Source organism: Mus caroli, chromosome 11 (genome assembly GCF_900094665.2).
Source record: "Mus caroli chromosome 11, CAROLI_EIJ_v1.1, whole genome shotgun sequence".
In the NCBI taxonomy this organism is placed as follows: Eukaryota; Metazoa; Chordata; class Mammalia; order Rodentia; family Muridae; genus Mus; species Mus caroli.
In genome coordinates, this window is record NC_034580.1 from 85,498,105 (window position 1) to 85,523,283 (window position 25,179).

Sequence of the window (25,179 nt, forward strand, 5' to 3'; positions counted from 1 at the left end):
ACTAGGGTGAGGATCTTATACCCACACCCACAGTGACACACCCATTCCAACCAGGTCACACCTATTCCAACAAGGCCACACCTTCAGATGGTGCTACTCCCTGGTCCAAGGATATACAAACCATCACAACCCCCTCCCCCCCCCACTTCTCTACATTTAACATATGAGAGAAAACATTTAACATTTGTATTTTTGAGCCTGGTTTATTTATTTCATTTCATATGATGATATCTAGTTCCATCCATTTCTCTGCTGAGGACAAGATATCGTTCCTCCTGAGAGCCTGTTTAGAAGTTCTTTCCCAGAAATGTAGTTACTCGTACCCGCCCCCTCCCCCCCCACACACACACACACTGAAGAACGATCCAGTCCTCCTCTATTGGAGACGATTGTCCTTTAAAACCAAGTGAGCAGCTTTGGAATGGAAAGATCACTCCGGAGTCTTCATTTTTTCCTTATTGCTGACTAAATTTCCATGCTGTCTCGAGACACACACACCACATTTTCTTTCTACCTACACTAATATAATAACTTGCCTATTGTAAATAGTGTCACCTTTCAAAGCCTTGGCCTCCATACCTATGAAATGAGTAACATGATTTTGATCCTAAGGATTCCTTCCAAGATCAAAGCAATTGTTGTGGAAAGCACCCCAGGGCACTTAAAGAGAAGGACACTAGAATGGTGGGTGAAACCATCCCCCAGCTTCCCCCTATCTTTCATTCGTTTCAAAAAGAGTAAATACTGCTTCGAAGCTGGCCCTAAGTCCCTCAAGAAGGTGAAGTTTGAGGAGTGGGGGATGTGTGTGGGCAGGTTTCCTGGATGGGAGCACACCTAGATTTCAGGAGTGGGCCTGACAGGTCCTGCACATGTCAATTCCTTTTTTCCAGTATTCTTCTGAGTGTATTCACTACCTCTTATCTCTTCTCTCCCTAGGATCTGCTCTTCTGGCAAGTCCTTTTAGCTTTACAGAGGTTTAGCAAAAGGGGCCGATTCAAGTCTACTCTTTCCTTGGAAATTTCTTGGGTTAAAAAATAGAAAATAAAATGGAGGACGTAAAAAGATCTCTCCAGAAAAATCCCCCTTGAGAAATTCCAATCTCTTCTTTATAGGACAGCCGTGTTACTAATCCGTCTTTACAAGGCGTAAAACGTGAAGAAATAAATGAAAGGAAGGACGCAGAAATGAATGAAGGCTGGATAAACGACATGGGGCCAAGATTAGAAGGCAGAGATAGATTCTTGCTCGCTGCCACTTCCGGCACAGCTGCTTCTAAGATCGTGGGCCATCTCCTACACACCGTTGCTCCTTCCTCTCTGTTGCAGCTCACACGCTCAAAGCTTTAATGCAGAGCACCGCCCTCCCAGCGCTCCTCCCCTTTCGGCTAACCACACCCCTCGGCTCTGAGGTTCCGCCCCACCTACCGAGCTTCAAGGGAAATGAATGGCAGCGGAGCCCTGCGCCGCTCCGGACACTGATTGGCCACTGGGCGCGGTGACGCGCAGGTGGCTGCGGGCGTACGCAGCGAGAGCAGCGGGCAGGGGCGGAGCCGGGCTCCGGGGCGGGGCGCAGGCACCCGGGGGCGGAGGAGCCAGGGAGGCGGGAGGCGGGAGGCGCCCGGGCCGTTTAAGCGGCCTCCCTCCCGCCCCCAGGCGCCTGCTCTGGCCCGGGCCCTGTGCTGACCGACCCCCGGCGTGGCCCACTCCGGCCCTGCCCAGTTGCGTGGCTCCCGCCTGGCACGCCGGCGGCCTCGGGAGCAACTCAAGCCCATGAGGCCGGCGCGCCCTGCCGCCGGTGCAGAAGAGACGGAGCTCCCGGCCCCCGCGGTGGAGCGGTGGATCAATGCGGTTCAGGAATCGATTCCAGCGGTGAGAGCTCTGCGGGGAGCGTGCTGCGTCCCGGGGGATCCCGAGCCCTGACGAGGACCGGCTCCCGGGAAGACTCCCAGTCTTGCGATCCCCTTCCTCCGGGCAGCTTGGGATCTGTGCCCCGGGACCCCGCATCTGCTTTGCCTCCTCCATCCGCTTGCAAACCCAGCTTGGCCCTTGCGATCCCCATCCAGACACCGCTGCTGCTAGCTTCTAGCAGACTACTCCAGCCTCAGAGCCCCCTCCCCACGACTCCGCTCAGGGCCTCCACCCTTATACAAACCCCAACGTGAGGTCTCTTGGGGCTGCTGCAGCACCCTGTGGCGATGTTTGTCTTACAGCGGGTAGGGGGTCTGGCCTGAGCTTTTGGGGGTGTTTTGTCGGTGGTTGGCCCTAGAGACAGGGAAACTGAGGCACGCTTCTCTGGGTCCAGCTTTTCCTGATGGTGTCCGGGGCGGGGGGTTCTCGGGCTAAGAACCTAATGGTTTGCTATTTGGGTTTTTTTTTTTTTTTTTGGCAGGGGCAAGTTAGCATTCAGGTGGAGAGACATGTCTTTGAGAAACCTGGTTTTAGGAAATGGGGAGAAAGAACGGAGGAGGCGCCACCGGAAGGCGGGTTGTCTGCTCTACACTTAAAGAGGTGGTAGGGTAGCCCGACTTGAGGGGCATGGTGTGGCCCTTCTCTCCCGGGTGGATTACCTGAGTGGAAGGAATGATGAAGGCTACCGACCTATTGTTCCCAAAGAAAGCTCTGGGCTTTAATGTTTCTAAGTGGGTGAAAGTTCACCCACAGGGTTTCTGGTAATTCTCCATCCCTTTGTCTGAGCCTGGCAGCCATACCCATTCCCAGCTCTTCACCACCAACAGGCTAGCCTAGAGTGATGTGCCAGAGAATTCAAAAGCAGAAATGCGTGAAATCTTCCGAGCAGGCGATTGAGTTTGAAGTGGTCTTTCTTTTTATTTTAAAATGTAAACACACCATTTAGTTTTCCTTTCCCTTCTTTCCCCTCGTTCACTCATTAATGCTTATCTCATTTCTTCCAGTCTCAAAGGGTAAAAGAGCCAACACAACATGCACAGGATGAGGGTGGTCTTTGCTCTCAGTATTGGGGGAGATCGGCTTGAAGATTTGGATTGCTTTCTGAATATTGCTTATGACTTGGTGGCTGGAAGTCTGGCACTATTGTTGGAGGAGAACTACGTTTCTATGTCAAAGGCAGAAAGGAACCTTGGTCTTTCTCGTTTAGAACCACAATGGATTTAAGAGAGACTGTAACGTGTGTGAACCTCATGTCCTGTGCGTGTGGGTTGTTTGTCTGATTCTTTCCTTTGCATGTCTTTGTGGGCTTCCTGCTTTCAGAGACCAGTCGCTATATTCTGCAAAATTACCCCTTCCCTATTTGACAAAGAGTTTGGGTTTCTAGTCTATCCTTTTTAATTCTATAAAAAGAAGGAAAATGTCTGTTTTTGCTTATTGTACCAACATTCAGAGAGCTCTAAAATGAAAAAATAAAAACCACCTCAGCTGATTGAGCAATCTTTTTTAATGGACAGAATTCACTTTCATCCTACTTTGGAGTCTTACCCATTCAAACATTAGAATACACAGGGGTTATCTCTCAGGGTATCACAGAATGTAATTGTTGAGTAGGTGTATATTTTTGTGCTCTGCAAATGTTAGTTGTGTCTTTCTTGGTGATCCCTGGGTCTCCTTTGATTCTGATTGATGCAATCCCTTCATTACCTCTTTCTCTATTATAGCCTAGACTATTTATAAGCATCAATTTGAACTTGAGAATCAGCCTGCAAATACAAAGTACTATCAGAAAACTCCCGAGTTTTATGATTCACACATTAAAAGGTTGAAAATTGCCTTCCACATCTTTTTGTATTCATGAAATATTTTGGTGTGCATCCAGAGCAGTTACCTGCGGGCAGATCATACAGGAGGCACACACTGTCTCTGAACTAATATGTTCTTTTCCTTGACATATATGCTGGTACTCAGTTGAGGAACAGTTCATTAGACAATGGTTTATAGCTCTGCCTAAATGAAAAAATACCTTACAGATCCACTCAAGGTGGAACCTGGGTGGTTACTGTGGCTTTGGATCATCTTTCAGACTTCTGCCATTTATATGAGGAAGACTGTAAGGGAACAGTTAAAGCCACAAAACAAACAAACAAACAAACGCCAAAGTAAACCTTAGGATGTGAAAAATATTCCCCTGGGCTGCAGCATGTTTTCATCCTTGCTTTATCTCAGACTGAAGACAATATTCACTTGCCTACACACACACACACACACACACACACACACACACACACACACACACACATACACTTTCCTTTTCCTAACCTCTCTGAGAGGTGATAATAACTGTTACCATTCAGTTACTGCCTGTTTGCCAGCTATTGGCTGGGTACTTGCATATTTTCAACTTAACAAGTCACTGAAGAGCAGATAAGTTTAGAGAGTAACAAAGTCCTTGCCCAGGGAGCTACAGGTAGGAAGAGGCAGACCTTGGAATTCAGTTTCATATCTCTGCAGCTGCTGGCTGAGCTGTTAACCCTTTCTGCCTCTTAGCTGGAAAAGGAGTTTCCTTCCTCAGCCCAAGCTGTGACTACCCTACTGATTAGATTTTTAAATCGAGTGCACAGAAAAGCGTCTTTTTCGAAATCTGAAGCATTTAGAAAGTCTTTGGAGGTTGCCGGGGGCAGGCGGGGGGGGGGGGGCGTGTATCTGCTGTCTCTTTGGACCGGTTCTTGGTGTTGAGCCATAGAAGGAGGTGGTCTTCTCCCTTCCTTTTCCCTGTAGGAATCGCCAAGAGTGTCTGACATCCTTGACTGATTATCTGAACAAATGCCATGCTCAGTCTTCAGAGGGAGCTGGCACGGTTGCAGGGTGCTGGGCAGAAGGATCCGTGGAAGCTGCAGCACTCAGTAACGTTGAAGCCATCCTGAGGATAACCGTTGTCTTAGCCTCTGAGTTTTCTGTTCCTAAGACCTAGGGCTCTTTTGGCTCCGAGGCTGCCTGTTGCTCTTCTGTATGTAATCTCCAGTAAAGATAAATGGATCCTGGGAGCTGGCATTGCAGGAAGTCATGAATCTCCATGCATGGGAGGCTACAAAGAGATTTTCATCTGCTCATTTAATACTTATGAATTAAACTTCAGCAAAAGATGAGCATCGTGGTTAACACTGGAAATAAAATAGTAAAGACCACCTTCTTAGACTCATATGACAGGGTAGAAAGGTCAGGGTAGTTGGTTAATCCACTTTAATCTCCTTGGCAGCAGGGTGAGTTCCCTGCTACTGTCCCATGTTGTGAATTCTCAAATGAAAGACACACATACACACACACACAGCCTTATATTTAATATGCCTTAGTCAGCTCAATTGCTGGGCTTCTCCCACACTTCCACGTTGTTAACACCTCCCCTCTGATATTCCTGAATTGTTACTTATTAAAAATCTATATCCCATCTTTGCTACTCTAGACCGCATGGCAGGAGGGCTTGGGACCACTCTTCCCCAGCTCCCACATGCCTGTACACTCTCTTGTCCTCTCTTCTGCAGCTCTCAGGCCTGATCCTTCTGCTTCCCTGGCAAAGCAGTGTTACCTCTCCCCTGTATTCCCTGCCCGGGAACCTAACCAACCATTGAGTCTCCGTGCTCAACCACTGGCCACTGGCAACTTTATTTACTAAACTTTATCAAAGTCAACTAGGGGCAGGGACTCCCAGCATCCTACATGCAGAGGTGCATGTTCCCATGTAATTTTTACAATATGGAAAGATTGATTTTCTTTCTTTTTTTTTAAGTTTAGGAGCCAAATTCTTGCTAGTTATGGTAAGGACTCTACTTGGGTAGGAAGGACAAAGAAGTGCTTTAATCTGCGGTGTCTGGAAGATCTCTTAGTAGTTGATGCATTAGCTTGAGAGAAGAGAAGCAAGTTGAATATTCTAGGAAGAAATAAAGAGCCTGTACCCTCGGGTACCCTCGGGTGGGTAAGACCCACCCAAGTTCCTGGGTCACAGGAACTGTACGGAGGAGGTTGGGGAGCACCGATGGGCAGGAAAGTGGCACCTTGAACATGGGGAGTGGCTGAAGGCTTGTGGGTTAGGGATGAATCAGAGTGTTACCTTAAGCATTTTGGGAAGCTAGGAAATAGTTTAAGTAGAGGTACTTATCATAGTTATCATATGATCTGTTGTAAGAGACAGTTACGGCTACCATATGAAGAAGAGTCTCTGTGGAGACAGGTAGCAAGGCCAGTTACGAGGCTCCGGCTTCACAGGTTGGAGATACTGGCCTGCTGGTCTTGATTTCAGTTGGGCGCCATGGAATGTAGTAATGAGCTGATTTAGAATATACTTTGAAAGTAATGTTGTCAATATTTGGACTTGGGGAGTTGGGAACCCAGGAGACTTATCCTGTGTGCATTGGTCTTCTGCCTATGAATTCTGCAGGAAGAGCTGCAGCCTGCTTGCTCTCTGAGAGCCCAGTCCTTGGGTCTGGATTATTGTGCTAACGTATAAAGGTCAGTGCCTAACTGTTCTTTCCCTCCATAGTTTTGAAGTTCTGGGGTGGGGTAAAAGAATGCATTAGAGTAACCCAAAAGCCAGAGGCAAAAGAGAGCATTGCAAGAGAAAGAAAGTGAATTAGCCCTGCCTCCCTAACCGTCTTGCTAAATGTGGTTGCCATACTCAGACGTAGATCAGAGCCCCTGTAGGTGTGTCTCTCCAATCCATGGCCCTCATATGTTCCAGGGTAGTTGTGAGTGAGGCCTAAAATATTTGTAGATGACAGTATCATGTCACAGTGTCAAAAGATTGGAGATCTATGCACGCTAGCCACTCTGCCCAGGGCACTGAGTGACCATTAGGTTGCATCTTGTTCGGTAGAGAGGATTTCTGTAAATGGGGACCTTTCTTCCTCTCATACATACTTAAGCTTTTCTCATTCTTCTGGGTGGTGGGTAGGAGAGCCTAGGCTCAGAGTGTGGGAGTTGATTTCCATTTTGCATCTGCTTTTCCCTTTAGCTCTCAGGAATGATTTCTTCAGAAACAAGAGGAGGAGGAGGCATGATTGCAGCCTGACAGATTGAGAGAAATTGAAAAATTGTGTTCTTAGTTCCCAGCAGGACGACTGTGCTGTCTTTCTCCATGAGCTCCAGACAGTAGGATGCTCCCGGGGTAGCCGCTTTTACCTGTGTTTATAGTGTCCAGCTTACCCATTCATCGGGACAGGGTACATAGGTCGCCAAAGAGGTATCTCTATAGCTTCTCCTATCCTCCCCAACTGTATGCACAGATATGTGCATATGTGTTCATGGGCATGTGTGTGTGATATGCATGCCCATAGAGGCTAGTAACAGGTGTCTTTACAATCATCTCCATACTTTTTTAGAATGAGCATCTCACTGAATTTTGAATTTACCTAGTTATGTAGGTTAAGTGATCAGTAATGGGGATTTGCCTGTGTCCGTCTGTATAGCACTGGAATTGTAAGCACTGGAAGGAAGCTTCTCTTCCTTCCTTCCTCCTCCTCTTCTTTCCCTTCCTCTTCCTCCTCTTCTTCCTCTTCCTCCTCTTCCTTCCTCTTCCTTCCTCTTCCTCCTCTTCCTCTTCCTCCTCCTCCTCTTCTTTCCCTTCCTCTTCCTTCCTCTTCCTTCCTCTTCCTCCTCTTCTTCCTCTTCCTCCTCCTCTTCTTCCTCTTCCTCCTCCTCTTCTTCCTCTTCCTCCTCCTCTTCTTTCCCTTCCTCCTCCTCCTCCTCTTCCTCCTTCTATTCCTCCTCCTCTTCCTCCTCCTCCTCTTCTTTCCCTTCCTCCTCCTCCTCATCTTCCTCCTTCTATTCCTCCTCCTCTTCCTCCTCTTCCTCTCCTCTTCTTCCTCTTCCTCCTCCTCTTCCTCCTCTTCTCCTCTTCTTCCTCTTCCTCCTCCTCTTCCTTCCTCTTCCTCCTCTTCTTCCTCTTCCTCTTCCTCCTCCTCTTCCTCTTCCTTCTCCCCCCTCCTCCTCTTCTTTCGAAACATGCATACTGGAGTGTGAACTTGTCCTGGAGCTTTCATAGGAAGCACTTTACCCACTAAGCCATCTTCCTTCCTTTCCGTTTTTATTTCTAAGCTGAATTATTTCTGCAGGGCAGAGACAAGCAGACATGGCCACTCAGCTTCTTCACTTGCAGGAGAAAATGTGAAAGTCTATCTGCCCCCCCTCTCCCCACCCCCCAGGCTGTGTAATGGTCTGACTATTTTTAGACTGGGCTGCTTAGGATAGAAGTTGCTATTTTAGTCTGCAGCCTGGTGGTGGGTAGACAGCTCCCACTTCACCCTATATGGAGTGTTTGCCGTTTCATCCCACCTCAGCCATTTTGGAAGCTCCATTCTCCACCCTTTGAAATTCCTAGTAGGGTATGAGCCACGCACCCACGGAGCTCAGTTGTGGCCTCCCTGTCAGGGTGAGGATGTGGTGGATCCTCAGCTCCTTGGAGCAGGAGGAAAAGCGTGCCTCCCCAGGGTGTAATTATTTTTCTCTTTACTAATAAGAGCTGTACAGCAGCACTCTCATCCCATAGGCAATAAGTGATATAATTTAGGGGATCTCCAGGGGGAAAGAGACAACGTTTGGACTTGCATAGCTGTATGTGAGGATAGCTGGTTACATGTCGAAGCTACTGGGTGGGTTACTTGTTCTCCAAGCTGACTGGTAGCTACACTCAGCATGCTCGCTTATTTAGGCACTAGCTTAACATACTTGGCCAGGTGACATTTCTTCACTGTCCCCATGTCCAACCTGCACTGTGTATGGACTTGTCAGGAATTATCTGTTATGTCTTTGTTTGATCTGAGGTTACCAGGTTCCTCCCAGTAGGGGAAAATATTAGTTCCCCATATATCCCCATCATGGGAATGGAGAATGTGATTGGTCAGAATAGATACTGGCAAACAAACACAAACTACCTTCGGACTATCTAGAATTTAAAAAGGAGTGGTGGTTTGTTGTTGTTGTTTTCATTTTTTATTTTGTTGGTTTGGTTGGTTTTTGGTACTGAGCATGTTGACAGGAGAAGCTCTGGGAACTTAAAGCTGTCAAGGCTTTTCAGCACGCTTCCCCTCCCCCCCACACACACACATACACACCCGGTGTGTGTGAATGATTCCCCAAGTGAGCAGAGTTCAGGGTTAGTTCTCATCCTCTTGCTGGACCGGAACTGTGCGTAGCCTGGTCCTCCCCAGTTTTCATCCTGCTGACTCTGGGAACGTTAGTTGAAAGGGAAGCCTGGTCCAGGAGCATCCAATGCCGGTGTGTGGATGTGTGGATTTTAGAGCCACAGCATCCTGGGTGTGGTATCTGAAGCAAACTCTTTTTCACTCGGAAAGAGCAGAGCTGACCACGTGCCTCCTTGTTTAGGTGGCCTGGAGGGAACCAGGTATTGAATATGCTGCCTAGTGCCAGAACAGGTAATACAATACTAGAAAACTAGTCCGACAGGCCCTCTACTGTGGGATGCAGGCTGTATGCTCTACATACATAAAGCTTTACGAGTTCTGCGTGAGGAAGCAGCAACCTTGCAAATGCCGTGTGTACCTTCTTGTTTAATGACAGCAACAACATTCGAGAGGGGGAAGCAGAAATCCTCCCCTCTAAGCTTTACAACTTGGTTGTGTAGCGCCCCTTTAATCTGAGGGTTGCTGCTGAATTTGATGTGGTTTCTGTTTGCTCTTGCTTGGCAGAAGTTTATCTATTGAGCAAACTCAAAGGCTGTTTCATCAAATAAACGACGAGCTTGCTTTAGATTCAGTGCTGCTGGCCAAGTTGACACCTCTTTAAACTGGCTTCAGTTTTCTTGTTGATAACAGCAACTTTCTTCTTTCAGAAGGGCTGAGAGACACCCCACCCCCACCCCGGAAGGTAAGCGTGTGGCTTACATGGTGGCTTTTCTGTCTCCACAGTTTCATGAACCATCGGGCCCCAGCTAATGGCCGCTACAAACCAACGTGCTACGAACATGCTGCCAATTGCTACACACACGCAGTGAGTACAACTTTTCCTTTGCCGTCCTTCCATCTTTCCTATGCGGCTTTTGGTGAACGGCTTCTCTAGTAACTTCAGCACAAGTTGGAACTACTCAGCCTGGTGACCTTAAGTGCCTGAAGGTCGGTGCTGGGTTTCAGAATAGTAGAAAGTAAGTACCCTAGTGAGGGGTAAAACAAAGATGCCTGCTTATGGGTGCTGCAGGACCTTGAATGAGGGTACTGCTTTTTCAAGACAGCTATTGGGCTTATTTGGCTAGGGCAAGTCATGGCGTGTTGGAAAGGAGGGCTTGTTGTTGGTGGTGGTGGTTTTGTTTTGTTTTACCAAATGATTTTCTGAGACAGGGAGGCTAAATCTTCTCACCCACACAGTGGTCCTTGCATTTTCTTATGTTGTTATACATTTCCTTTGTTGCATTTTGTTTTGTTTACTTTTCATTTTCCTTGAGAGTTTCCTTTTGTGAGACATCTGGAGAGAAATAGTGACTGAGATCTTCTGAAAACCAGTAGGAGAGATGATGAGTTTGCTCCTGTAGAGATGAGGATTAGGCGAGGCTTAAGGTATAGATGAGGCTGGGCAGGCTCGATGGGTTTCCTCTGCGGGTACACAGCCCGCCTTCAGAGATAGCATTCGTGTAGGATGAGCCTGAACACTCCTTAACTCCTGTCAGCATGTCACAAGTTACAGAACAGTCCTTAAACTGAAATGAAGTGAAAGCCGATACATACCTCTATGGCGATGTTTTAGAGCAGAGTGTGATCTTATTACATAAATGCATATTTGGGAGTATTATAACCCAGGAGATTTCTAAAGACAGAGAGGATATCTCCCAACACCAAGTCTTTAAAGAGAAAGTATTATCAGGTGTGGTGGTGCACGCCCTAAATCTGAGGGCTAGTGAGGATTGTGGCAGCCTGTCTCAACACACAACACAACCGCAAGCGAGATAAACAGAGCAGACGCTCTCCCACCACAGCAGGGAAAGGGATGGAATCTCTAGGGGGATTTTTTTTTCGGACAAGTGAGTTTTTCTTTATGAAAAAAAAAAAGGTATTACAGTTACTGCTTTGTCTTGTTCAAGGCCACTGGAAACTGACAGGTGATGTTGAAATCTGGGTCTGTGGTATAAAATACATCACAGAAGCCAGCCATGGGGGCATGGTGCTGTAATCCCGTCAGTTAGTGGGTACAGGAGGGGGATCCAGAGCTCATGATCCTTACCTGCTTAGTGGTTGGAAAGGAAAGAATGAGGAGGGAGGGAGGGAGGGAGCCATCAGAATTCTAAGATTCTAGTTTTCTCAAGCTTTAGGCTTCAGTGACATGCACTATTTAAAATGATGACATCCCCAACCCCCTTTGTTTTGCAGGCTCTCCCAAATAGGTAAATCAAATAAGTTCAAAGTGAAACCCAGGACACACTAATTCTACAGTTGATTTGGGTGTGTGTGTGGTGTTTTAGATACTATAATAGGAACGTATTCACTCATGTGTCCTTCACTTATATAGTGGATTGCAGACAGTATGGAGTGCTTGGAAATCAGGCCCTCTCTGGGAATGCTGGCACACGCTTGATGTTTGCATAGTTTAAATACCTCCTCTATATCAGATTTCAGAGGGAGACTGGAATACACTCTTGTTTAATGAAATTAGGATAAAGAACAACTGTTTTGCAATAGTTGGGCAATGTCGTCTCCCTGTTTGTTTGTGCAGCCATTGGCTGGCCCAGTTCCCTGAACAGGGAACACCTGCTCCCAGGCAGCAGCTAATTTCTTCTGCCTCTCATTTTGATGATCCAAGGAGGACAAATGTTTGCTTAAAACGTGTTTTTTACACAATTGGCAAACCTCTGTGTTTGTTTTGTTTTGTTGTTTTGTATCAGGGTGTGTGTGTGTGTGTGTGTGTTTTGTTTGGTTGTTTTTTGTTGTTGTTGTTTTTGTTTTTTAGCAAAACTCTTGATCCCGCAGACACCAGGGTGCTTGCTCATTTCTCTTTGCCTTTTCCTCCCAGTTCCTCATTGTTCCGGCCATTGTGGGCAGTGCCCTCCTCCATCGGCTGTCTGATGACTGCTGGGAGAAGATAACAGCATGGATCTACGGGATGGGCCTTTGCGCCCTCTTCATCGTCTCCACAGTGTTTCACATAGTATCATGGAAGAAGAGCCACTTGAGGTATAGTGGGCGGGGCCAGTGGGCGGGGAACTTCCCCTGTAGATCATCTTCGTTGACTAAACTGGTCTTCAGGTCGCAGGCTGTTGACGTTTCCGTGGGATGAAGAATAGGACCTTTCCCTACCCCATAAGGCTTTGAGCTACACCTGAATTCAAGACATACTCTTTGGGTTGGATAGAGCTTTGAAGACCCAGCTGCCTTGTGTGTGTCTAAGAAAGCAGTAACCTAAGCTGGCTTTGGGTCTTACAACTAAAATCCTGAGAGCTTTCCAGTTCTCTCTTGTACACCAGGGGCGCTACGAGAAAGAGAGCCATAGCTGTGACCTAGCAAGGAAGGACATTGAACTTTGCCGCCTTTTCCTCCTGTGTTTAACGTTGAGCGGTTCCACCCCATACAGAGAGCCCCACTTTCTTCATTATGAAAGGATTATTATGCTGCCTCGTGAGGTTATTGTGATGCAATATGGTGAATAAGATGATAAGTATGAAAATAATCTGAAAAGTATAAAATGTAGGACGAGGTTACCATGACAACCATCCCAGTGAAGATGAGGTACTTTCCAAACGATATCAAGGTCCTTGGCCTGGTAAGAAGGATGTAAAAGTGTTTATATTTGTCAGAATTAAGCTGGAAGACAGAGCATCATTTCTGTGGAAATGGGTGCTTTACCAAATAAAACCTTAAATAATCAAATAGATTAAACCCCAGAGAAGAAAACAATTCTCACAAGACCCCGGTCGTCTCGGAGCAAAGGACCACTGATGTAGTGGGGCATAAACTTTGAGCTGGGCATGGTGGCACATGCCTCTAGTCCTAGCATGGAGGAAAGAGAAGTGGAAGAATCAGAAGTATGGGGCCGGCTTCAGCACTATGAACGAGACTGTACTTCTAATCAGAGACCTAAGAAAAGAACTTTGGTTTCATAAATTGTCAAAACCAAATTCCTAAGCATCATGGCACTAAGACTTAGAATCCCAGTACCTGGGAGCCTGAGACAAGAGGATTGTCATTTGTTTGAGGCCACCTTAGATTACAGAGTGAGTTCCAGTGAACTGCAGAGTGAGACTATCTCAACAAAACAAGCCAGAAAAAACTGTCACAAGCAGGGGGACAGGCTTTGGGAGAGGGCTCTTCTTGTCCCCATTTTTCTCTGTATCCTTTACAGTACTGCCTGAAGCTTACATTCTGCCACCCTTTCCTTGAAGGTGACAGTTCCCTAGGATTAAAATAAAACCACAGCACTGAGCCACCAGGGTGGTCAGAGACATACTCACAGGAGATTCACCAGAGCACCTGTGCTGGCTTCCCAGGACACTCAGTCACAGGACCCAGAGGCTCGTTTGGGAGGAGGACACTTCATTATCTTCTTGGCATGGCCTGACAGTTGTGGTTGTCTTAGCAAACTTGGCTCTGATGTCTAGATTTCTGAATCAATAAAGAGTTGTAGATGCCTACTTCAGTATTCAGGGCCTCCCTGGAAGAGGCTGGAGATGAAGGTATAATAGAAACGAGATACTCTTGAACCATGAAAGAGTATTGCTAGAATCACAAGTCATGAGTAGTTTTGATTGTTTTGTTTTGTTTTGTTTTGTTTTGTTTTATCTTGCTCAACCTTCAATCAAACCATTTTTTTTAAGTTCAATTTAATCTTTTTTACTTATCCACTTTACATCCCACTTCTGGTCACCCTTCACACAGTCTTTCCCCCATCTCCCCACCCCTTCTTCTCTGAGTGGGTAGGCCCCTGTTCCAGATATCCCCCCATCCCACTCTTCGAGGCTAGGCGCTTCCTCTCCCATTGAGGACAGCAAGGCAGCCCAGCTAGCAGAACATATCGCACCTATAGGCAACAGCTTTTGGGACAGCCCCCGTTCCAGTTGTTCAGAAACCACATGAAGACTAAGCTGCACATCTGCTACATATATGTGGGGAAGCCTAGTTCCAGCCTGAATCACACCATTATTTTTTTAATGCCTAACCAAGCCAGAATTAGGAGAGAGAAGGGAAGTCCCAATTTCTGACTATGCACTGGGCAAGTGTCTTGAAAACATAACCAATATCACCACATTTATTGTTCTGTGTGCTCAGGTTGGTCCCCCTTTTATGAGACAGTGTGACCGGAGAGGTGACTTGTGGGGAGTTTTCATCTTATGAGAAAGTGGTATCGGGAATTGCCTCTAGGGGTTCATGTGTGCCAGCTAAGTGTCCTGTCACTGGGCTGCATCCCTAGACCTCTTTCTTCTCTTTATTTTGAGAACAAGTCTGGCTTAGAATAGTCTTGAACTTATTGTATCTCCCAGGTAATTAATATTATCTCAACTTCAGAAGCTGAGACCACAGGCCTGTGCCACAATGTCTCTAAAGCAGAGTTAGAAAGCCCTCAAGCCTTGCTGGGAATCAAAATTATCTCAGGGGTTCAAAACAAGAAATTAAACCCTTGCTTTCTCCCTCCTGCTTCCTGGCTCCTGGAAAGTAGAGTCTTGCACCCGTGAGTCTGTGGCTACCTGTATTCCCAGGTGGTTTGATCGAATGTTTGCTTCTTTAGACCCGTGACTAAATGATCATAACTAAACCGTAGCTTCCGTACCATTCTTCTGTACAGATCTGATTTTTACTTATTTGCTCTCATGACCCTGTCAGTCCACTTGGCCAGCAGCATATGTGTATCATGAGGCAATGTCAAGGGCCCAAGCGCCACACAGTGATAGCGTTCCATACCCGGGAAACCAAAACTAGATTGGATGGAGCCGGGTGGATGGCACCTGCCTGTAATCCCAACACTGTGAGACAGGGAGGCAGGAGGATCAGGAGTTCAAGCCGACCTTCAGCTACGTGGCTGACAGTCCTCTGTATTTACACCTTTATTTATTTATTCGTGTTTTAACTATTATTTATGTATGTGTGTGTGCATGTGTGTGAATGGATGCCGTGTGTGTGTGTGTGTGTGTGTGTGTGTGTGTGTGTGTGTGTGTAGGCTGGAAGAGGGCATCAGATTCTCTGAAGCTGGTGTTACAGATGGGTGTAAGCTGCCTGACATAGGTGCTGGGAACCGAATGCAGGTCCTTTGGAAGAGCAGTAAGCACCGTTTAACTGCCGACCCATCTCTCCACCTGACTGCATTCATAAGTGACCTCAGTAAAGCACAGACTCCTTAGCATGCATTTTGCAAGTCCAGCTTTGACTTTGGACCAGTTTCAAAATGCATTTGCTACCCTTTCACAGCAAAGACTGCCATATTTATGTATGCTATTGCTGGCCCTAAACTACCGATTTCCCCTTTTTACCACTTACTGTCTACCCTGGCATGTTTAAAGTGAAAGCTTACTTAAAGATGTGTGAAAAAAACCAAAACCAAAACCAAAACCAAAACAAAACAACAACAAAAACAAGAATGTGAATTCAGCAAACAGAAGTCTTCAAAATGGAATGGAGACCTGTTAGAACCATGCCTCTCAGCCTCTGGGTCTTGACCCCTTAGGGGGTTGCACAACCCTTTTCCATGGGCTGCATATCAGGTATTTACATTACCATTCATAACAGTAGCAGAAGTAGCAATGAAAATCATTTTATGGTTGGGAGGTCACCACAACATGAAGAACTGTATTAAAGGGTCTTAGCATTAGGAAGGCTGAGCACCACTGTGGTACAAGGATGTGGGTGGGGCAAGCAGGAGCTGGTAAAAGATTGTGTCTATGACAGAATATGTTATGTATGTATATGAAATGGTCAAAAAAAATGAGTTTAAATCAAAGAAAGGATTTTTAGGGCATGGTAGCTGGGAGTGAGAACTGAGCCATGGACTGTGATAGGAGCCAAGCAGCCGTCTCCCCTCACAGCATTTCATCTTCCAAAAGAAAAGGGAAACATCAAAGACTCCTGTCACCTGACTGCTGTGGGGCTCCCCCATCTCACATCTGGTTACGTGTATGACCTAAAACTGTAAGGCTTCTCCTGTGGCTTCCTGTCATGAAAAAGAAGAGCCGCGGCTTTGAAGGGCAAGCTGCGGATGCCCAGGGGAAGTGAAGCAGGCATAGTGATTATAGCCTTGCAGAGTGGTACCCAGGCTTCCTGTCTGAAGGTTTTGACCCTTTCCCTTACCCTCTTCCCTTTCCCCAACAGAACAGTGGAGCATTGTTTCCACATGTGCGATCGGATGGTCATCTACTTCTTCATTGCTGCTTCCTACGCCCCATGGTAAGAGAGCATCCTGGACCCTGGGAAAGCATCTTTGTGATAGAGACCCTCACTCCTTCCCTTCCCCTTCCCTGCGTGTACTCTGCCCCTCCCACAGGGCACACTTGCACCCCCACCCCCAGTTTGGTTTACTTGGATACATTACTCATGATTTGGAAGGACTGTCTGCTTGAGATTATTTGGGGGGGGTGCTGTGAACTTGGGTGTAGCTAGCAGCCTCCCCTTCCCCCTCCATCTTCTTTCCATATATCTCTGCTGCTTTTCAGGATATGTGACGATTGAATTTGGTGAATGGAGATGCTGTAAGTGCATATGAGGAAAGGCAAGCATCCTTTAGAAATGTATACCCTTTGTTTCTGCCCACTCAGTAGCCCAGTAGCTACTGTCTGTCCACACATTCCTCATTTCTGCTAACTAGCCAAACTAGTTAAATATATCAAGGCTCCTGTGCAGTTTACTTGATCTTACTGCCCTTCTGACATAGATCACATGCTTCCAAAGCCAAAATTAAAGAAACTATAGTTTCTCCCCTAGACCTGGCCCCGTTTTAAAACCTCAGAACTTCCCATTGACCCATCTACTGCTGTGTCAATAGAAACAGCAGGCCTCTAGAATCTGCCTCATGCCGACTCAGTCACTCAAAAGAAATGTAATTATCTGTTTGAATAAAAAACTGTCCAAGGCCTCTCCAGTACCTCTCACTAAATTATAGGTCTGATTCATACACGAGCAAGCATGCTTCAAAGCTTTTGTGAAGCAATTTAAAGTGGGTAAACATGGAAAAAAAACAATTAAGTATGAACTCAAGAATCACATGTAGAGTAGGCAGTCTGTTCCCGTATAGTTTTAGATATGTCCATAGTTAATTTTTCCTTTTCAGGAATATTAGCTTTATAGTTCTAGCCAAACTGAACATTTGTTTTTCGAATTTGTTTTTAATATACCAGGGCACATGACATTGTGGTATGTTGAACTGTGACAGAACAGGTCCCATGGCACATGCTGAAGGAGTTCTCATGTTCTGTCTTGGCAGAGAGGTTGCTAAAGGAGATATGTATATTAGGTGTCTGGGATATGTGATCCGGGTTCTCAATAAGCTTTGTCAGCATCCCAAATATGTAGTCAGAAATAAAACCGCCAGTAGCCTTTACTTCAGTGTGTCCCTGCTAGGGCAAGTCAGGTTGGACAGCATACTGACATGTCTGGTTTTAGCTGGTGCTATTTTTAAATCGTGTGTGACTCTGAATACTAAAATCCGACCAGCAGTTTTTACCTTGAATGATTAGTTTCACCCAAACTTGCCAAAAGCCTCCTTGCTATGTTGAAGGCCGTATCTTTCTGTCACCCTGTTGTTTGCTGTTTGTTGCCACTTAGGAGAACATGGGCTCCCGATTCCTGTCATTTATGCCTTTGTCATTTGCATTTATAGGTTAAATCTCCGTGAACTTGGACCCCTGGCATCTCATATGCGTTGGTTTATCTGGCTCATGGCAGCTGGAGGAACCATTTATGTATTTCTCTACCATGAAAAGTAAGAGAAAGATCACTTCCGTTCGATAATTTAACAATTAACTGCCTAAATTATCCCTGCGGTACAGTGCAGTTTCCTTTGTGCTGGTGTCTCACAATAGTAGAAATACATAAAAAGAAAATGTATTGCTTTTTAATAAATCTTTAATGCCATTTGGAATTCACTGTTGCTGCACAGGCTGGGGTGGGAAGGCATAAAGGTGTCACAATGAGGTTGAAGGACATTTTAGAGCTGTAGGGACTGTTATTATTATTATTATTATCATCATCATCATCATCCAGAGGCAAGCTAGCCCCTATCTGTTTCACAGATGTCTTAAGTGGAGACTGACTAGTCTCTTCCAGTTTCCATGGGGATGACAGGTAACCGATGATAAGTGTCACAGCACAGTACTCACCTAGATTGAAATCTGGAGTGTTTGAGGAAAGAAGCTAGTGTTGGACACAGCTTTTCCCCTTACTCACAGTGGGAGTATAAACAGAGGCATATTGAAGTGCACCATCTGGATCCAAAGGAGACCTTCAGGGTCATCACCGTCAGCTGTAGGCGTGAAAATTACCAACATGAGAGCCGGAAGAAAATGAACTTTGCTAGGAGATTGTCTTCTAAGAAAGTTAGAAGCCGCACCCATGAAGTTCACCAACATAGCTGCCTAAACGAGATCTGAACAAAGAGAACACCAATAGCCATATTGATCCTGAAGCTGCTCCTAGACACCTGACTCCAGTTACCCCTGAATGTCACAAATGCTAAGTAGATTATGTAATATCCAGCAAATCAGTCTGCAGGCACACACGCTCCTTGGGTGCAGGCTTCTGGATTATAGCCGCCAGATAGCATAGCAAGGAAAGACAGGCCTTTCTGGTAACCCCAAGGTCTGCAGACCATTCTCCCTCCACTAGGGCTAAAGTTCTCAGATAGTCTGCAGCCTAGTGGCATGGGACAGGAAATATGCGTGCAAAATGAAGAGACAAACAGAAAATGCATCCTGTGCTCTGGCTGCTGCGCACTCCTGGAGAAAGTTGTGTTTCCACCTCCCCTCACCCTTTCAAGGTCCTTTTAACTCTGGATGGAGCTGATGATGGGCCAAACCAAGAAGATGGGCAAGGGAAACGTATTGTACTGGGGCTAGATTACAGCTAGCTTTGACAGCAAGCCTGTTCTAGGCAGCCTGGGTCAATTTCTGCCCCTTTCATCCTAAGAGAAACTTTACCACATTGTTACTCAGTGTGTTGGGGAGAGGCTAGGTGGTCTCCTCGTGGGAAATGCATCCCCTTTGAGTAGTTTAAAAGCTTATATTTCGCTTTCAAAATAAAGAACAGGGCAGCTGGCATGTGCATGGTCTAAAGCAGTCCCCAGGGGTGTGTCTAACCGTTTGTGTGTCCCTACAGGTATAAAGTGGTTGAACTTTTCTTCTATCTCACGATGGGATTTTCTCCAGCCTTGGTGGTGACATCAATGGTGAGACGTGGCTTTAGAATTTTGGTTCTTTCCTCCCTAAATCCCTGATACTCTGATGTAATGAGAAATGTGCAGTTTTCCCTTTTGGAGCTATGATATATCCATTTACTATAGACCTGAGAGAGAAGCATACGAGCTACGCTAGCTACCCCCAAGGCTTGGCAACGCTGTGCATATATTGGGTTTGTTCTGTACTTTTTTGTTTTGAATGATGGTTCCCCCCACCCAACCCCCATCTCATCACCCTTCTTTCAGAGACTTGTCTAAAAGATTAGAAGTAGCTGTTTCAGGTTAAGTAATGGGGCTATTTAAGCCTGACTCTCTGGAAGAGGCTATCTGGAGTTCTGTTATGGTAAAGTGAGCATGAATGACTGACATAAAATCTTAAGAATTCGAGGGATCTTTGAAGGTTGTGGTGGCCCACTGTATGGTCCCTACCCAGCTGAGGAGGGAAAGCTGTAAGTCTGAGGTCAGAAGGAAAAGCCTAGCATTTGCCCCCAGCTTCCTGCTCAGTAGTTTCCAATTCCTTTTACTTCATTTTTTAAAATTTGCTTTGAAGTAGTAGTATCTCTCGTCCTGAGAAAGGAAAGTGGCTTTAAAACAAAACAACGGTTACTTTCCTTTTAACTTTGCTTGAGAATAGCTTGGGAACTTCAATATAAGAGTGTTACATTATCTTTAGTGAATTCTTGTGTACAATGTGTTTCAAGTTCTCTTTCCAGTGGTCATGTAGAAAACCATAGACATCTATCACTTTGAGTCAACAGCTATACATTACAGTCTCATCCAGCTCTGCTGGCCACTGGCTTACTTTCTCCCATGTCTTGTGTTTAGCACTGGCCGTTAGCCACTGTACTAATTAAAGAACTGCAGCTTATTTAGTTTAAACTCATTTTTTTATTCTTAGTTGTCTAGAGTCAGGGTTGGACCTGAGATTTCATTACTGAGTTTCTACACACAATGTGAGAATGTAATTCCACCCCCTAGTGCTCACCCCTCCCCACCCCAATCCCCAGGACCCGCCTCCCACCCCAGGGCCATCTTCCCTCTCACCAAGGCCCAACTCCCCTCCCACTCCCCAAGGCCCACCTAACACTTCCCAGTGTCTGCCTCCCACTCCCAGTGCCCAACTCCCCAGGGCCCACCTCCAACTCCCAGGACCCACCCCCCTGTCCCCAGTGCCTACCTCCCCTCCCACTCCCCAGGGCCCGCCCTCCTCAGAAGAGTGCCCCTTGGAGCTAAAATCTGGTTCTGAGGTTTCAGAAAACATTGCTTGTGAAAATGTCAAAAATTATATTTCCTTGATATATGAGTTTGATGGTAGTTTTAGTAATTTACCTAGCACGACTGCACAGATAAATACATATATCGATGTCTGTGTGTGTGTATACGTAGATGTATATGGTTCACTTGACAAAGGCAGCAGAAAAAGATGAGAAGAGGTAGGCAGGCATGTGACTGAAGTGAGAAAACTGGGCCACGGCTATTGCATCCATAGGGCAGTTCAGGACAGCCAGAGCCATCATAGCAAAGTCTATGTGGATTGGTTACTAATTATTAGAGCAGTTTCAAGTCAATTCCCTCTGGCTGTCATAAAAGCAGGTTTATCCAGTATTTTTACTGGCCCGAATCTGTAATTGGCCTTTTCCTAGGTGCTATAATAGCCAGTGACTAATGTTTATGGAAATGAAGCAGGGTAATTCACACACTGCTGTCACAGAACTCAGATAGCCAGTTTCTGTTCAATAGGAGACTGTAATAAAGTTTTATAATAGCCCCGGATGGCAGGGGATGGGGAAGGGACAACTCAGGTTGCTATGGAAACATGAGGTTGAAGTACTAAAATAAGTGATAGGTATGCTGACTCAGAAAGACAAGTAGAAAACAGGAACAGTCAGTGTGAGGCAGGTGTTACCAACAGAGGGTACAGCATGCCTGGGAGGGCACCCCCGCCTTTCGAGAGCTGATAATAATCGGGAGATCTAGACAGAGTCCAGATCAAAAGGGTTATGTAAGAGTGAACGCTGAGCTGTGGAGCTGAGTCCTGGGTCTCAGGCTTCACCCTTCTGCCACGAAGAGCTAGAGCACTCAATAATGAATTAAAGCTACGGGCTTTCCAAGCATTAAGCACAGAGAGTGCGGAGCGTGATGCTTGAAGGCAGAGAAACCAAAAGCTGAGCTCTGGGTTCTTCCAAGCCCCCTCTCCCCCGCCCGCATTGTTTTCCTGTAGACTTTCCAAATAGCAATTAAAAGAGAGCACAGAGAACAGCTGTCTTCCTAGAAATCAGACGTGGGACAGTTGATGGGGCAGGGACCTAGGGAGGAGAGAGCTGCCGAGAGGGACCTACAGGAATCTACAAAGGAGTATGCTCGGCCAGGCATCAAGCTGGATGTGTGCAGGGCAGAATTCTGGAAGCCCTCACTGGGAATAACCATTCGATGGTGAGGAGCTAAACAGTGATGCCAGAAGCACTGAATTCAGGAGAATAGTGGAGCGCCCACCATTCCAAGTGGTTAAAACCGCATCAGATATCAAACATCTCTGACTTTTGAGTGACCAGGCTTACTTTAGGGGCAGAGGAACTCTGCCTCTCTGTCTTGGTTGTTTTTTTATCACTGTGACCAAAAAAAGTTCAAAAAGCAAACAAAACAAAACAAAAATAACAACAAAACACAAAAAGAAAGGAAGGAAGGATTTGTTCTGGCTCATAGTGTTGGAGGCTTTAGCCTGTAGTTACTTGACTGTTGGTTGTGGGCTCTCACGTGGGAAGGCGTGCTGTAGAGAGAGCTCATGCAGAAGCAGGGTGGAGTACCTCACAGCAGACAGAGAGGTAGCTAAGAAGGAGCCAGGGACAAGCTAAGCCCTTGAGAGGCATGCCCCTGCCAGCCTGCTTCCTCCCACAAGGCCCCACCTGCGAATAGGTCAGTATACAAAATCTTCTGATGAAAATAGGCAATGTACGTAGACAATAAAGGAGCCTTTGGTACTAAAGAATTAGAACTGTTCCACAAAATGATAGAGATGCTCCAAACGTTTAACGATTCAATGGCATACTTCTATATAAACACTTGCATCTTTGAAGTGACTAGTAAGGAATATGCAACCTGACAATTTGTGAGCTGCAGCCCAAGCCGTGTTGGGAAAGAGGTACGGTGCTTTAGATGACTCTGTGAGTGTGCAGGCTGCTTTGATGAATCATCCTGACTAGGCCGAGGTACCCAGATGTTTGCCCATTAACAGCCTGGTTTTTGTGAGGATACTTCTTCAGTAACATTAGCATTCAATTCAGTAGACAGAGAGTATATTCCCTGTAATGTGTGTGGGCCTCAACCAGTCACCTGAGGGCCTTAAGATAAAAGGACTGAGGTCTTCCTAGCAAGGACCCTTCCCATACCTTTGGATGTCAGCCACAGTAGCCGCGCGTTACCTGGATCACTGGCTGCCAGCCCCCTGCAGAATTCAGGCTTGCTGTTCTGTAATTACACAAGTCGGTGCCTTAAAACCTATTAGTACACACACACACACACACACACACACACACANAGAGAGAGAGAGAGAGAGAGAGAGAGAGAGAGAGAGAGAGAGAGAGATACACCCTGTTCTGCATGCAGACATACACATCCATCTTACTGACTCTGCACCTAGTCTTGCACAGGGTAGTCTGGACCCCTGACTAGGGTGGTAAGAGAATGAACAAAGAACAAACGCATGTACAGAAAATCTGGGATCCAGGTAAGGTGTGCTCATTCTGACAGAGGGACACCAATGATGCAACCTAAAACCTGAGGGAGTTTATCATGTACGGGCATGAGTAGGTGTTAGCTAGCCTTGGGAGGTCTCACAGGGGAGCAGTCTCAGTACAGCTGTCTGTAAGGAGGATGCTGCAGGTGCTAGCTTTCGCACTTCTGTAGGTCAGGTGCTGGTATTTGGAGCAGAGGGATGCTTTGCCATCTCCTGAATGGGAGGCCTCTACATGCCTGTGTCTGTGGGAATAGACATTCACTCTAGGCTTCCTCAGCCTCCACGTTTCTAATTCTTTGAAGAACTCTGAGTAACACGATTAAAAAGAAGAAAGTTTTAAAATTAGTGATGTAAACATCTATCTTCAGATGGAAAAAGTAGAGGGCTGTGGGTATGGCTTAGTGATGTAGGCTTTTCTGGGCATCTAGGAGGCGGTGGGTTCAATCCGTAGTATTGAAAAAATAGACAGACAGACACAGAGAGAAAAAAAGAAAGAGAGAAAACACAAACTCAACAAGTAGAAAAAAATCTATGAAACCAAAAACTATTTCTTTGAAAAGGTTCCAGTCGTACATTATAGCAAATTTTATACTCAGGGTCAGAATAACAATAATAATAATTGTATACAGACTTTCACAAGTAGAGTGGAGCTTGGTGAGATGGGCCATGTTTGCATTTCCAGTACCTGGGAGGTAGAGGAATAAAGATCAAGAGTTCAAGGCAAGCCAAGGTTACCTGAGAACAATAAATTAATTAACCAATGAAACAAACACAGCTGGATTGGAAGAAATACTTTCTGGTTCATCTTCTAAAGCCAAAATTACCCTGAGAATCAGATGCACATTGCAGGATCATTACAGTCCAGTACCCGTGAAGCAGAAACGGCTCCAGAAGGCTCCAACAGAGTATCAGAAAATCTAGTTTCATGAGGATGCAAAAGAATCATAATCAGGTTAGCTTTTCCTGAAGCCAGTTCCTGGAGCCATTGGTACATCACTTAGAAACCAGTCATTGAAATTTGCCACATTGTGAGAACCAGTGAAAAAGAGTGGTTCTTCTCAACTGATGAAGGAAACGCTTTTGACAAGGTCCAGTATTCAACCATCATTTTAAAAGTCTTAACAAACTTAGAATCCTCACAGATCTGATAAAAGACAATTAAGGAAACACTACCAGCAAATACCATATTTTTTGGTGAAAGGCAGTGATTGGTAACAACGCAAGAATGTATGTCCTCGCTCCTTCTAGGCAACATGTAACTGATGTGCTAGGGATGCTATAAGAGATAAGAGAAACAAAAGCAAGCCAGTGGAAAAGAACAGGGACTTTTTAATCTGTAGATGAACCTTCATCACAGCATAGAAGCCAGGATCTACAGAAGAATGAGTTTAGCCGCACAGTTGGCTACAATATTAAAAGAAGTAGGAACATCCTTCCTCAGGAGACCTCATACCTGTGTGTGCCACTGGCCTGTCTCTGATGATCTCTGAGAAGTTAAGGCACACTGTGAGTATTCAATGCTAATGTCAGTAGAATTCCAAAAATAGCCATCGCTGCACTTAAGGGTGTGGGGAAAAGATATGTTTGTGTGGAGATAAAGAATCAGACACCAAGAGGACTGGAGAACTAGGGAGGATAGGGTGGAACACAAGATACCGTTATGCAGAACCCAGGCCAGTATAACATCCCAGATGGACTCTTCAACTGGGAGAAGGATGGAGAACACAGCCAGATTCTGACCAGTCTTCCAGACCACTAATTCTGTGAGGATCTAGGATGACTGAAGAAGATTGGAGCCCACAGAGGGCTGTGCCGCGTCTGTTGGGACTGGACCATGGGTATGTCCAGGAAGAAATGAGTCTATAGACTATTTATTAACATTACTTATGTTAATAAATAAGTAATGTTAATAAATAGTTTATTTAGGAAGCAGTGGCATTTATATATAAACACAACTCAATGGAAGAAGGGAAATGTTTTTAAGAGAACGGTTTAGAACATTTGAATATCAATTTCACGTCATGCAGACACTCCATTTGAAGTGCAAGCTTAGCTATGAAGCAAGACTCTTAAGAGCCCCAGTGAGCCGGGCGTGGTGGCGCACGCCTTTAATCCCAGCACTCGGGAGGCAGAGGCAGGCGGATTTCTGAGTTCGAGGCCAGCCTGGTCTACAAAGTG

At 45.9% G+C, this 25,179-nt stretch overlaps 1 protein-coding gene across 2 annotated transcripts in view; it reads left to right on the forward strand.

Annotated features, from left to right (window-relative positions):
- Positions 1 to 1,579: 1,579 nt before the first annotated feature.
- Positions 1,580 to 25,179, forward strand: part of Mmd (monocyte to macrophage differentiation associated) — a 28,764-nt gene continuing 5,164 nt past the window's right edge. The window contains exons 1-6 of one of the 2 annotated variants that reach the window (XM_021176787.2): positions 1,580 to 1,868; positions 9,824 to 9,905; positions 11,913 to 12,073; positions 16,193 to 16,267; positions 17,697 to 17,798; positions 19,190 to 19,259. In XM_021176787.2, the coding sequence (XP_021032446.1) occupies positions 1,843 to 1,868; positions 9,824 to 9,905; positions 11,913 to 12,073; positions 16,193 to 16,267; positions 17,697 to 17,798; positions 19,190 to 19,259 (516 nt within the window). In that variant the 5' untranslated portion in view covers positions 1,580 to 1,842. Of the gene's footprint in view, positions 1,869 to 9,170; positions 9,332 to 9,823; positions 9,906 to 11,912; positions 12,074 to 16,192; positions 16,268 to 17,696; positions 17,799 to 19,189; positions 19,260 to 25,179 lie in introns of those variants that run through there. The other variant, XM_021176788.2, reaches the window with a different exon arrangement.